Source organism: Pavona decussata, unplaced genomic scaffold (genome assembly GCF_977016875.1).
Source record: "Pavona decussata unplaced genomic scaffold, jaPavDecu1.1 SCAFFOLD_195, whole genome shotgun sequence".
Taxonomy (NCBI): Eukaryota; Metazoa; Cnidaria; class Anthozoa; order Scleractinia; family Agariciidae; genus Pavona; species Pavona decussata.
The window spans coordinates 504,498-519,531 of NW_028145604.1; the positions used below are offsets into that span (position 1 = coordinate 504,498).

General features: G+C 39.5%; 2 protein-coding genes across 2 annotated transcripts; one reads left to right on the forward strand and one right to left on the reverse strand.

The window, feature by feature from the left end:
* Positions 1–153: 153 nt before the first annotated feature.
* On the reverse strand, positions 154–6,578 carry LOC146461576 (uncharacterized). The gene is made up of 7 exons (XM_085086428.1): positions 6,377–6,578; positions 4,075–4,700; positions 3,779–3,975; positions 2,775–3,117; positions 1,823–2,252; positions 839–1,118; positions 154–439 (listed from the first exon to the last, which is right to left on the reverse strand). The coding sequence occupies exons 2-7, from the start codon at positions 4,664–4,666 to the stop codon at positions 161–163; spliced, it is 2,121 nt and encodes a 706-aa protein (XP_084942554.1). The 5' UTR covers positions 4,667–4,700; positions 6,377–6,578; the 3' UTR covers positions 154–160.
* Positions 6,579–10,807: 4,229 nt separating this feature from the next.
* Positions 10,808–15,032, forward strand: LOC146461577 (uncharacterized). The gene is made up of 6 exons (XM_085086475.1): positions 10,808–11,444; positions 11,589–11,785; positions 12,289–12,649; positions 13,239–13,668; positions 14,270–14,549; positions 14,728–15,032. Exons 1-6 carry the CDS (start codon positions 10,808–10,810, stop codon positions 15,025–15,027), a joined length of 2,205 nt encoding a protein of 734 aa, XP_084942601.1. The 3' UTR covers positions 15,028–15,032.
* Positions 15,033–15,034: the final 2 nt, after the last annotated feature.

A 15,034-nucleotide genomic window follows, 5' to 3' on the forward strand; every position in this document is an offset into this window, starting at 1 on the left:
GGGTAATATTCGGACAGTAAAATCAGTTATAAACTTCCAGGTGGTGTTCAAATTTTCACTTTTTATTTTCACATCATGTCTTAAGGCGTTACAATTTTGCCACCACCTGTGTGGCTTTCTCTCCAAGTAATATCTCTACTGTTTAGAGCTTTCTTTCCATCTACATCGTTGTAAACGACCACACATCTCCTTTGTACTTCGCATTCTTATTAATCCTGGCATCAACTCGCCAGAAATATTTCTTGCCAGATTCCAAGGGTTTTCTCAGCTTCACCACGTTGTTCCCGTTCCTCGCCACTCCTTGTTGCTTCAGATCATCCGCACTAGTTCCCAGGTAAACAAAATGACTTTTCCCCTCAAAGCTGTTGAGCCACATTAGCACATCCCTGTTGGCCGCCTTCACCTTAGTGGCACCATCTGGAGGGACAGGGTTGCTTGCCTTTGTGAAAAAAGAAAAAAGAAACAATTAAGATTACTATTGAACAGCCTTCATTTGAATGCTCACAGTGAAATGCTCAAAAGTTAGAATCATCTTTTGCGTCACCAAAAACGTTCATATTGTCCTTCACAGATTTAATTCAAAGTGAGAGCTAAAAAAAACATTTGTGTCAAGCTTTGACTTTGGAATGGAATGATTTATTTGCTTCCATATTAAAGAGTTTTTTTTTATCTGGCCCGACCTCAAAAGTACCAAACTTAAGAGGTCGAGCGTGTTCTTTTTGGGCTATTCCTGCCGGAATGGAAAAGACACGCCATACAAACCGCTCTCAAACAATTTGCAGCTAGATAAATTTGTTGGAATTAACCAGGCCAGAAACGCGCTAAACCCGTGTTTCACCTTGTATTGTCGTCTCCCTGGAATCCAGTATCTCGTCTTAGTTTCCTCGTAATTGTAAGGTCCTACATTGTTTTCAATGTAAAGTGAGCTTGGGCGTGGTCTGAAGTCCATGTTGTCTGGATCCATGAGCTGTTCTCGTACATCTCCAATCACATTACCAACGAGTATTCCGCTCATGGGATAAAGCTTCTTATTGTGTACACCGCCATTGGCAATGTCTGCTGCATTGTAATCAACATGTGTGTTGTGGTTGATGGCGACAGGATTCTGTCTCACATATCTGAAAGCGAGAAAATCTCTGTGAAAATCTCTTAAATTTCTACAACGGACAGAGACAGGGGAAAGGACAAAGCACTCCTCCATAAAATTGAAGTTGTATGTCTTTGAGTTGTTTCGATCTTAAATAGCCACAAGGGTATTTCTTTCCCTTTCTCCTCTGAACTGCTTTTAAGTTAGCTTTTTTTGCTGCTCTGTCCTTAATAATTGAACGATTTTACTTCGACATGGCATATTAGATTGCTTAACTGCCCATATAGTTTGCTTTTATCCGTGGCACGAATTTGCGCGCTCTTCGAACGGGAGGTTTGGAGCAAGCGAGTAAGGCTAGCGTACAAGAATCCTCCCTTTCGGGTTACTAGGTTTAGGGTTAGGGTTAGGGTCTTCGTTTCCGGACAAAAAAAACAACGACTGTTTTGCAGTCGGATGAAGTATGAAATCCTCTATTTTTGTTTGGATCTCTTAGCCTCGCGTGTCGAACAGAAATAGAAACTGAAGGATTTCAGCTGCGTCACGCGATCCGTGTTTATAACCGTTAGTTTTCTTAGGCATTTGCTCCTCTGGTATTGAGTGGAAATCTCTAGTTCTTGATGCTATGCAACCTGGCGGGATTTCTACTGCCTGAATGACACCCACTCTGTAATTTTGGGACGAAAGAAAAAGAGTGAATTAGGTACTAAATGGTGCTACTTCAAGTCAATAACTAACCTGAGCACGCACAAGTTACATTTGCTTCCTTGCCCATCATGATCCCCTGCCTTAGTAAACTTATGGAAAATCAAATTATGGTCGACAGTGTGATAATCTCCTTTCACCATCATGCCATTTGTTTTTTTGACCACGTTCTGCTTCATGGTACCATGTCTACCAATCTTAGGAGGTCCTCCATCAAAGCGCAGTCCGTACTTAGGGCTAAAGTGGATCCAGTTTTGTTGGAGCAAGATTTTTGTTTGACGATTCACCTGCGCTTGTATTCCAGCTCCATCGTGTTGCAGCATTCCCCAGCACTGTCGACTGATATCATTTAACTTCACTTCTGATTTGTAGCCGGAGCGGTAACCCACACTAGCGCCGTTGAAACGCAGCGTGTTTCGGGTGAATTTGTCGCCAATACTTTGCGATACCACGGTTCCTGCACCTAAAATCATCAAAATAATTCTTGAGCCAGACTCAATTTCACATGAACTTCGTAACTGAAGGTAAAATAAATTAATAAGCTTAAGCCCGAGGAAATACTTCACTTCTTTGAAAACCGATGGCCACAACAGACTCGGTATACGTATTACAAAGTCAAATGTGAGAGCCGCGTAGCACCCATCAAAATGTGATAGAAATGGAATGAAATTATTCAACTAGGGTACTAACGTAATTGGTCTGAAAGGCGCTTAAGCAATAACAGAGTGCTAAGAATAGCTTTAGTCTCATCGTCTCCACACTTGGACTCATCACTCATTTGATTCGCAATCCATTTTGACTATATCAGTATCTTGGAAACATTTCCGACATTGACATTGCTGAAACATAAAATTCCGAAAACAAATGAAAGATTCAGTCTCTCGTGGTCGTTTGTGTTGCTTGGAATCTCGCGACTTTTCAGTTAATTAAGGATGATAGTTCCGCGCGTTGGATGCACTAACTCAACAGTCCGCTATATGCTTACCTCCCCCAGCTTTATTCATGTTTGCTCCACTCCAGTCATTGTACTCAAACAGATTATTCTCCACCGTGTCGTTAACACCTGCGTACTCCAAGGCGATTCCATCTGTTCCATAAAAAGTACTGTTGTAGATTCTGACACTGCCTTTCCCGGCAAACACCTTGGTCCATTGAGGAGGCGTGGTGTCTTGGAGCATGCGCCGATTGTATGTGGGGAACATGAAATTAAGCGAATGAAACTCAAAATGGTTGATGTTCGAGCGTGCGTCTAATGTTGTTGCGAAGAAAGTGAGATCTTTGATGAGGACGTGGCTGCTATCAGTGATGGTGAAGGCATGTGTCTGGACCTGAGTGAAAATAAACACAAGACGTTTTTTAAAACATGACTTTCTCGGACCATGAGGTGATGCACATAACGTTTTGTTACTAACTGAAGAATTCACTGTCCTTAAATTAAAGCTTATGAGCAATACTGTCGTTTGGTGCTATTTGCACTTTCTTGTAGTTTTTAAAATAAAAAGTGCTGGTGTTAAAAGGACGGTGACTCAAAATCATTTTTTTTTAATTGGGTAACCACACATTGCTGTTATGTATTTTAAGGATTTTTTTTAGAAATTATTATTGCTAAATTATCTTTAAAATCTCTGAAAAATGCGTTGTTACCCTAAAATTTGTTTTTGGATACCAAAAGCTTTTGCTAAAGGCTTATTTTCAAACGCCAAGCACAATTACTTTTCTAGCGTCCTCAACATTTTAATGCCTTTGGATTACCCATGCCACTTTCCATAGATTGCACCCCGGCATCCCCTCTCTTCTCACTCTATGACTACAAACTCTCTACTCGTTTTATTTTGCAAAATATTATTTTGCCTGCCTTCCGCATCCCACAAATATCTCCTCCCCCTAAAACCATGTGCCTTACGCGTTCCTTGGAGCTGTTCGAAGGCGTACAAAACTATTAACGTGAATTCGATTGCAAACGATTGTTGTAAATTGTAACGGCGTTACCTTTCCTCTGACGTCACGTCCCTGAGGCGAGCCTCCATCTGGTGTCATGACGTATAATGTTCCATCGTTTTTGTCGTAAAACCACTCGCCAGGATTGTCAAGAAACTCAAGCTTATCTTCCAAAAAATACTGGTTGTTTTTAGGCTTGAAGTTTAACGTAGGGCCGAAGTCATCGTGATATGTGAACCTGTCGCTTCCTGAAACAATAACAACGAGAATAAATATTGTTACTAACTACGAAGACTTCGATGTTGTATCAATTATATATCGCCAACTGAAATATTTAAATCACCTACCAATATCATGCTTGAGTACTTTTCTAGTGAAAGAGCAGAAACTCCCAACATTCAATACGGCCATCGCATCAGTCGCATCCAGTCCACTGTCAGCCAGCTTATGCTTCCCTCCATCTATCATAAGCCCGCGAGTCGAGCTCTTAGAGGAATGTGCCCAGTATTGACTGTCAAATATGGACTTGTCAGACCACAGGGAATTCGGCCAGCGGGCATTGGTCATCATTTCTCCATCAATAAACAGCTGCCAAATGTCCTGATCTATCACCGCTTTGTAGGCTCCGCTCGCCATTTTCTGCCATTTTCCATCTACAGGTTTCAGCGCTACTGTGCCATCCAGTTTGCTTTTACCACCAGGGGCGCCGCGAATGATGATGGGATTGCCCTCGCTGCCATGTTTGTTCTTGATGGTCACGTGTTCTTGGTAACTACCAGGCTTAATAACGCACTCGTCACCAGGCTCCTTAAGGTTGTCAATACAGTCTTGTATCTTGTCTTGAGGGCTGTTGACGTAGAATACTTTGGCAGACACCTGTACCATCGCTATGGCAACAATACTCAACACCAGCAGTGATTTAGCTGCTTGGAACGCCATGGATCCGGAAGGCAATAGACTCTTTCTTATCTTTCTGTTTGGGCATGCGCAGTTAGAAATAGAGAATTAACTTGTTAATGAGTTGTTACCAGTCAAAGGAGCTAGAGTGGTAAGAGAACGCGAACATAGGCATATTGGTCAGATAGTTTCCTGTACTGAACGATTCAAGTGTTTGGGGAATTTTGGCAATATTTATCATGCCGCGTAATTGACCATTTCCGAGTTGCGTTGAACTTCATTGTAAAATTGAGGCTAAGTGCTTAGTTTTTGTTATTAAAATTAGTTTTTATTCATTTGCAAATCAAACTAATTTTCATATGATAAGCTTTGCTCTTAGCCAGATAAGGTTCACAGCAACTCGGAAATAGCCGGCCTTATTACAATTGACAAAGAAACTCACTTAATAGTCATAACTGAAAAGTTTTGCTATTCATACACAAGTTGTTGATTAATCCTATTAAAAATACTGGAAGACCCCTAATGAAATTAGGCGAATTATTGAAAAGCTCCTTAATTGTAATCGGAAGGTCAAATCGGACAGTTAAGCAGCCAATAAAAATAAAGCAGCAAGTGTTACAAGCCAATGAAATTTAACTTGCCTGTCATGCCACTTGTCAATCTTACCGGCTTTTATTTTCCGGTCCCGGATGCCCTCGATTCAATTATTATTTGTATTTAATAGATATTTGGACAGTATTATCAAATTTTCACCAAATGTTGTAAACTATGTTTTTTTCGTAGAAATGTTGAACTGTAAGCTGATGTAATAAGAAATTTGTACTTACATTCTATTACTGACTCCAGTTCTCGCATTTTGTTATTGACACGACCTCGTATCGCACAATTCGGGGATAATCGTGCTCCTAATTTCAAAATACTCGCCCAATTACTCCCTGAATTGTACTCCACTCATGCCAGTCCGATTATTATTACTTATAACCTTAAACTCCAATAAATATACTTGGATAAATATAAAACTAATCCTTATAAATATTCGAGTATGACAAACGATAAATATTGCCAAAATTCCCCTAACAGAATCATACTTTTTTAATATTTGACAAATTTTTAGGTATTTTTTCAAGATTGTAATACAACACCAGTGACGAGAGTAAGCTTCTTATTAAGATTTAAAGACTTTAATGAATACGTGAATATTATTCCTAATGTATAAATAATTAAAATGAAACTGAGCTGTTTTTTTGCTTCAAATTTGTATACAATATTTGACTAACCAATCTTTTCCAGTTTCCAATATGTACGCAAGCCGTGATTTGCCAAACGTTTGAAAAGTTTGTTCTACGTGTCCAGATCTATCATAACCATTTTTAAGCATGTGAACAGTTTCAATAAGTAGAATATATTTTACACTGAATTTCTCTTGTATATGTCCTCAAACAATGGAAAGCAAATTCTGTTACTGGGTTTATAATTCTGCCTATCAGTGTGCAGGGTTTTGGTCAAAACCAAAATCATCATATTCCCTTTAACATTTATATCTCTCTTTACCATCTTATTCTCTTTAACACAAATTCGCAAAAATCATAATTCGTCACTGAACAATCGTAATTCATCGTCTTCCCAGGTCTTATTACTCAGCCTCTTGTTTATAGATAACTTATTAAATTAGAGAGTACGAGGAGAAATCTTCTGTTGAGTTTCAAAAGCGCTGTTAAAAATTTTCATAAATATTGTTTGCATTTTCCTTACCGTAGAAAAAGGCCGAGTTTCTCCTTCGTCTAAACCTGTCGCGTTGTGACCTAAATGGTTTGAGATCGTCAGGCTTATAATAGAGAATCCATAATGACCAAGCGACAAACTCAGCACTTTCAAACACTTTTATTTACTGTTATTAGCTAAGAAAAACCGAGCTATTGTTCATCAACAGTATTTTACTCAGCTGCAGTAAACATGTTTTACGAAAATAAAAGAAACTGTCTTGTAAATATCCGATGTTGACTGCTCTTGTACAATAAAGTGACGGCTGGCATTATTAGCAAAAACATTACACCGTTTTTTCACTTTAGCTGAACAAACAAATAGATTTCATCAGTTCACGAGGCTGATGATTTAAAATTGATTTGAAATAAATCAACGGGAAATAAAAAACGCCTAGCATTTAAGAGAACAGAAAATGATTATTATAACGAAAGGTACAGAGTGCTCTGGGTGCACTGCTAGCAGGCTCAAATCAGACAAAATGGAAAAAAAATTGTTTGATTACGGTTCCATTCTTTTTTTTGGCTGAGAACTTTAAATAAACCGTACGTGTTGAGGGTTTCATTCACAGACCCTTAAATGTAGAGGGGAGGGGGTGCAATGAGGTTAATACAAATATTTTATTTCAAAAGAGAGGAAATTGAGTATTTTGCGGGCTATTCTACTTATGAAATGGCTTTAAAAAGCGAAACAAATCCATTCGTTTACAAACAAAGGACGTTTGCTTAAACGAACAATTTAGAATAATAATGTGTCGATCAGTTGTGATAACCAAGGCAAATATAATTTCCTACGTCTTTTTTCAGCTGGAACAGCTGATCATTTGGATTTACTATGGTTACGAGAAACTACACATTAACTTAGATTCCGTTTAAGCTCGTTTTCATTTAGACCATTAAGGTCGATTACTGAAGGGGTTTCCAAATGTTCATAACAAGTTAATTGAACATCTTGAAGTGTTTAGATGTACCGTTAGAAATAGTGTAATTAAGTTCATGTAGCTTACGTGAAGCAAGAAATGACACAAGAAGAGTCCCAAGGACCTTAGCGGCCTGCGAACAGGCTTCCCGGGCGTGCTCAGAAAGAACCTTAGCGCATAAAAAATCATGTCCTTTTGCGATAGTTAGCTTGTCGGGTTCTTTAGTGCGTGTTTTTTCTTCTTTATTGCTGGTCTAAGCAGACATTTTCATGGATCCTTAGACTTACAACTTCTACGGCTTTGTAGCTGCACAAAGATATTTTTGTCGTTTATTTTTGTCATTTATTAGCACCTTCATGAACATATTTGTCTTGTTACATCAGATCTTTCCTGTATTTGTTTCTTTAATTTTACGGTTCTTCGAATTTTATGGATTTTCTTGGAATTCTCCTGCTGAAGAAATATTAAAGAATAGGTAAAACTGTCAGCTATTAACCTGCGGTCTGTTGTTGGGATACTTGGGCTGCCAATTTTCCAAACGCCATTTGTTACAATTCATGCTCAATAAATTTGTTAGCCTTGGAGTTAGTTTCTACTCTTCGAGAAACTAGACACATTCGACGTCTACCCTTGCATATCGTCTGCAAAGAAAGATACTGAGTAGGAACACTCAGTTCCTTTTAATTTTCCTTTTTTCTTTGTTCATTTTAGTCAACCAAGCATTTCTGATGAAACTGAAAAAGTTCAATATTTAGGTACGCAGCGCGTCTTTGTGTCATCTATTGTACTAAGATATTTTATGTAACCAACAAATAAATTCCTAGACTGTTATCCACGCAATTGTAAGGTCTACCAAAAAAAAATGATTGCATGTATTGGACTATTTCTAAATCCGGTCTAGATTGTGGGCTCCAATTAACGAACTTAAATTTTGTTTTAGTTAGTAGGAGGGCATTCTGAATGGCAGCAGGAATCGTTTTACATTTCTGACAGAAATTAAAACTGAAAGCGTTCCCTTGAAAATATAACATCGATAAATACATTTACGGGCAGTGGGGATTGCATCCCTTAGGTGTCCAAGATAAAGGGCCTGTTTCACGTAATATGTCAAAAACGAGGGCGAGTGCTTTATCACGGGTTCCAAATACTGAGAAACAGATGAAAGCACGAGGCCGCAGGCCGAGTGCTTTCATCTGTTTCGAGGTATTTGGAACCCGTGATAAAGCACGAAGCCCGAGTTTTTGACATGTCTTCTCAAATGAAACAATAAGAAATTAATCTCATTAAAATGCAAATGTTTGATCTCAGATGAAAAACATGTTTCATCTCAGATGAAAACCTGGTGGTGTTTCATCTGGTGTTTCATTGGGGTATCAAGATTCATCCACCTGACCGAAATGGAGGTCATTTATTGGCTTTTGTTTGCATGAATTATTAATGAGTTTGAGAAATGAAATTCCTCCACGAATCTGGAGAGTTCTTCGGAAAAATGTCAGGGAAACATAAAATAATTACGGTACAGAAGGATATCAAAACTCGGGAAATTCGAAATGTTTTCTGTGAATGTCACCGAAAAATTGAGAGGATATTCCAAATTTCCAGAAGAGGGTAATTTTATTGGACAAAAATGCCTGGAGAGACCCAGGTGTATTTTACGGCTTTTCGAGTTGACGAAAAGCGCTGATCATGTTCTGTGTAATTAAAATAAAATAAAACTTACAAATCGCTGCTGATCGAAAGAAAGAGTGTTTGTGAAATACACAACAAATACAGGATGCTTATCTTTAACTGAAATTCCATAGAATGTCACTGAAGTGTTCTGCGTACTCGCCAGCAGCGGGTGATATTGACTTTCAAACTCTAATGTTCCACCTTGATGGTTATCCTGATAAGATTACAAACACCATATAAATCAAAATGTAGATTTGATCCTGGAAGTCAGCAAATTATAATGCAAACTTTATGTAATTTTCTAATCGTTGTAAGTTAATCGTTTACATGTGATAAAGATTGAAAAATTCATTTCGTTGAGATGTACAAAAAATTTAACTAATATCTTGGTGTCGTATTCAATGACTGAATATTTTTTATTTCTAAATCTTTTCCATGTTTACCGAGAAACTGTGAAACAGATGAAGAAATGTCTTTCTACCAAGCTTTAACTAATATTAATCATTCGTTTTAAAGCCAATAAGGCGAGAGACATAGCTAGAAATATTATTCAAAAGATCTGTACATCATTAAGGCTATCTAATATTATTTTGAAAGTAAATTTTCTGTTAAGTTTGGTTTGCAGAGGAGCAGGTCTGGACTGCCCAAATAAATAATATAATATGTTTGTTTGAGAGCAAGTGCCAGACGCTTGTTACTAACGGCCAGCAAAATTCTTTCACTTAAGGTGTTTAAATTATCAAAGGAGAATAAAACGCAGCGTGTTTTTTTTTTTTATCACAAACTAATCTTGCGCGGTGTTTGCCGGTTTTTTTCATTTTATTTTGTCAGTATTATTTATCAAGGATAGGCCAAAAAGTGAAAACAAAGACTTGCAACCACACAGCTTTTGATGACAGTACTTTTCTTTTTCCTGGTAAGTACAACTGAGATGAATTAAGCTCTTGAAGTACACTTAGCCTTGTTTGCTAAAAGATGAAAAATCGCCATATATATTGGACCACCACGTCGGCCGAAAAAGATCAATTATCTTACTGCATACACAGGAGATTATGCTCTGCTCTTGATACAAAAGTGCCATTACTTAATCAAGATATAAAGGTTCTCTGATATCCTGTTATTTTCTGCTCCTTCGCAAAGTGTGCGCGTTTCTTTAACCAGTGAATTGATGTCATTAAACAGGTGCACTCAACGATTCGTTTCGGTGAAATATCTGTTAGGATGCTCTTAACTGCCTTAGAAATTTGAATAAAATTGTGTTAAGAAGCTATAGTTTTCTTAGCGAAAGGTCATTTGGAACTTTCGAAACAATGGAAAACTAACTTATTTTATTTTCTGAGCGGGAAAATATGTAATTTACAGTGCAAAATAAAGACAGCTGGCGATTTTGGAATGCCAATAGCATCACGGGGAATAAGGTTTAGGGTTAGGATTAGGGATTACGTTCTCTTGAACTTTCTGTCAGCTCAAGAATCCGAACAGATCAGATTGTATTAGCTTTACAAAAACATGCCTCTGGAAAGGCCATGAAACAATCTAAGAACGCAGGGAACACCATTTTAAGTATTTTTCGTCAATGTTTGTGTTGGGTACCCGTGATTGAATTACAACACTGGTTAAAACTGGTCGAAATCACAAGATGTATAAGTATTAACTGCGCTCTGATTAACCTGGGAGTGCTGTTTCAAACAAAGACCGGACGATTTCAATCAGGTAAGAAACTTAAAACGTACGTATATTCGTATGAATCTTACATGTTTATTGTCATTTCTCATTTCAGAGAACTGAGCAAACCGGAATCGTAAAGCGTTTGTTAGGTTCAAGCTTTATCTATGGGGTCTCAAGCATTCAGACCATTTCTGGCGTTAAGTATTATTGCCATGGCGACAGTGCAAGTACCTGCCAAAGTATACCACGTTAGCAGAACTGCGAATGGTGCAAAAAGGAGTTCCTTCGCGAGACTGTTTGACAAGACACTGGAAACGATCCAAGAATGTATTGACAATCTCCAAAACCCTGGTGACGAGTGTGATATTCAGCCTGAGAGTTACCATGAGAACGTGGTCATCACAGGCAAACATGGCACCAAAGACAATCCCATAATCATACGCGGCCATCCAAGCGGTAAAACAAAACTGGATGGCACGATACCGCTGAAACCTAGCGAGTGGATTCAGTTTGGCAAAGGTGCCTACAAAGCAGTGATAGCACAAGACATCTGGCAGCTGTTTATTGACGGACAAATGATGACTAACGCTCGCTGGCCAAATGCCCTGTGGTCTGACAAGACTGTATTTGACAGTAAATACTGGGCACATTCCTCTGCGAGCTCGACTCCCGAGCTCATGATAGATGGAGGCAAGCAGAATAAACTAGCTGAAAGTGGATTGAATGCGACTGATGCAATGGCCGTATTGAATGTTGGGAGTTTCTGCACTTTCACTAGAAAAGTACTCAAGCATGATATTGGTAGGTGATTTTAATATCTCTATTGGCGATATATAAGTGATTCAACATCTAGGTTAGGTAGGTAGGTTGCCTTTATTTATTTATCTTCTGGAATGTTGAGATCAGCGCAGTTAGTAATAATGTTTATTCGTGTTGTTGTTTCAGGAAGCGACAGGTTTACCTATCACGGTAACTTTGGGAAAAAGTTGAAGTTCAAGCCTGAACACAACCAATATTTCTTAGAAGATAAGCTTGAGTTTCTTGACAATCCTGGCGAATGGTTTTACAACAAAAACGACGGAACATTATACGTCATGACACCAGATGGAGGCTCGCCAGAGGGACGTGACGTCAGAGGAAAGGTAACTTCGTTGCCATAGCATCTGGAAAAAGATGCTGAAAGATTTATCTAAAATTAATTCCAGTTTCGAGATTTTCCAATTGTTACGCGACTGTAGTACGACAAAGGAAATGGTTTCTGGAATAATAAAAGCAATGGCCCGTTAACCCTACCTAAAGCACAAGGGAAAATGCTTTAATCTCATATAACTTGTGTCGAGTCATGGTTTTAATGCAGAACATCCTGCAGGGAATAACTCGCGGTGATGCTTTTAAACGGGAAACTCCACCATAAAAGGGCACAACCTTCCCTTATTTCACACTTTTGTGGGTGTGAAACCGGCGCAAATTTAGACACCGTCAGTCGTGACAAGTTGTTGACTCAAGCTTTCCCGCGCGTGTCGTGTCTACTCGCGGGAAGCAGTTTTCGCGCGCGCTCACGTGGCTCGCTTTACTTTCCCTTAGAAAAATTAAGGGATGCTCGTAGTCTGCTTGTTTAAGATTTTCCCATTCTCTCTAAACTCAGGTTCAGTCCTTCGCCTTTAAGATTACCGACAGCAGCCACGTCATCATTAAGGATCTGACCTTTTTCGCGACGACAATACAGGCGCGGACACTCAGCAAAGTCAACGCCATTCACAATTTGACATTCCACTCGCTCAACTTCAGCTTCCCGTCGTACAGTCTGCGCATGCTCCAAGACACCTCACCTCCTCTATGGACCAAGGTGCTTCCCGGGAAGACTGGTACGGCGACGATCTTCAACAGCACCTTTTATGGAGCGGATGGGATGGCACTGGAGTACGACGGGACTGACGTCACAGTGGAGAATAATTTGTTTGAGGAGAATGACTGGAGTGGCAATAATATGAACGAAGCGATGGGAGGTAGGAAAATCAAGCAATCGTACAATGTAGGTGAACTGCGTATATACGCAGAAACTCGAATTCACAGAATCTTTCAAAGACTTACAAGATTTTATCACAGAATCTATCCTCTCGATTCTCGCACATGCTCTTTATTCGACACACAGCGCATGCACTCAGAAGGAAATACCCCTTGTGCTATCTCAACGTTTCTCAAACTGATTAATAATTCATCAAGAGAAAACAAAGAGAATCACTACTCACGGTGAGCGTGGTTTGGATATTTGTCAACTTTAGCCTTGAATTTCTCCAAGAATTATTGATCATTTGAGAAGCCATATCAAACACTCGAAAGTGTGTTTCATCAGATATCCAAACACCTCGAGGTCGTTTAAAAATCTTGGCTGCGCCTAGTTTTTTCAACCTACTTCTCAGTGTTTAGATTTCTGATGAAACACACCTTCTCGTGTTTGATATGACTGCTTCCTTCATCAGAGCGATTCGTTACGACTAGCACTTGAGACGTCAACTCTCAAATGTCTTTTATTGGGTGGCCAAATTACCCAATCAACTCAGTTATCAATAAAACCGTTTTGACTCTTCAATTTAGGTGCAGGAACTGTGGTATCCAAAGCTACTGGGGATAAATTTATAAGAAACACGCTGAGGAATAATGGAGCCAGTGTGGGTTATCGCGCGGGTTTCCGATCAGAGGTGAGGTTAAACGACATCAGCGGACAGTGCTGGGGAGTGATACAACATGACGGGGCCGGAATACAAGTGATGACGAGGCGACAAACTAATACTATGCAGGAACAAAACTGGGTTTATAACACTCCCAAATATGGAATTCGCTTTGACGGATCGCCTGGAAGAAGTGGCGTGATGGGCATAATGAAAGGAAACGTCCTCCGAAACACAAATGGAATGATGGTCAAGGGAGACCATCACACAATTGAATACAACTTGGTTTTTGACAAGTACACCAAAGAAGGAGATGACGATGGACAAGCAGAAAAGTGCAATTTATGTGTGCTCAGGTCAGTTAAGATCAGCACTGTAGGAAACGGTACTGCTCCTAACAGCTTTTATTTTGATATCGACCTTAATACTACTTTCTTTTATACTGCATTTAATTGTATTTAATATTTAGTTCTACTTGTATTTAATTTAGTAGTAATGTATTGTACACGACCCCACAAGCTTCCAGCTTTCATATACATCGTGTGTAAATAAAGGCAACTTACCTACCTACCTACCTACCTACCTACCTACCTACCTACCTACCTACCTACCTACCTACCTACCTACCTACCTACCTACCTACCTACCTACCTACCTACCTACCTACCTACATACTGCTATCGGCCTCAGATTTTATCTACGCACTTATAAGTCAGGTCCGCTTTTTACAGGCAGACAGGCAGACAAACAGACAGACAAATTTCATCCACGCAATCAAAAAGCCAGGTCCACTTTTTACAGGCAGGCAAACAGAACTAACGGCCACCTGACAGCGGGAAGCGTGTTAAAAAAAATCCTAATTATTTTCCGTATTCTCATCACCCAAGTTACCAACAGTGTACCTATTTTGTATCGAGAAATTAGAAGTCAATGACTCGTGGACTCTGTCATCCTCAGATTCGTGAGAGATGACCCCATTAAAATCAACAACTTCACGATTGTCGCCTACAATGCTGCAGACATTGCTAATGGCGGTTTACATTTAAAGAAGATCTATCCTATGAATGGAATTATCGTGGGTAACGAGATCGGAGATGTACGAGGAGAGTTGGTGGATCCAGACAACATGGACTTCAGGCCGCGACAAAACTCAAGATATATCAAAGACAACGTTGGACCTTACAAGTTCCAGAATGTACCCACCACCTATTGGATCCCAGGGCGTCGACAGTACAAGGTAACATTCTGAAAATAAGCAGTATCGTGTTAAGAATATTTCCCATCTTGTTTGAGCACGTTTGCGTAAAGTTATTGGAATGTTTCTATTAGTGCGAGACGAACTTTAAGTGTAAGCGTTAAGTTTTAAGCCGAAGGGAGAGGCTAACATTATACTTTAAATTTTCTTCGCAATAAAGGCAAGCAACCCGGTCCCCCCAGACAATTCCAGTAATGTGAAAACCCGAAATGTGCTTATGTGGCTGAACAGCTTCAAGGGTATCAGTCATGAGGTGTACATGGGGGACAGTCCTGACACGATGACGTACAGGGGCATGAAGGATATAGATGGCGATAAGAACGTGTTCCAATTTCAACAGATTTTGGCAAAAGGTCGGAGATATTTTTGGCGAGTTGACGCCAAGATTGGCAAAGACGTCACGTACAAAGGAGATGTGTGGTCTTTCAAGACAGAGGACGTCAAACCTCCAGGACGATAAACGGCGC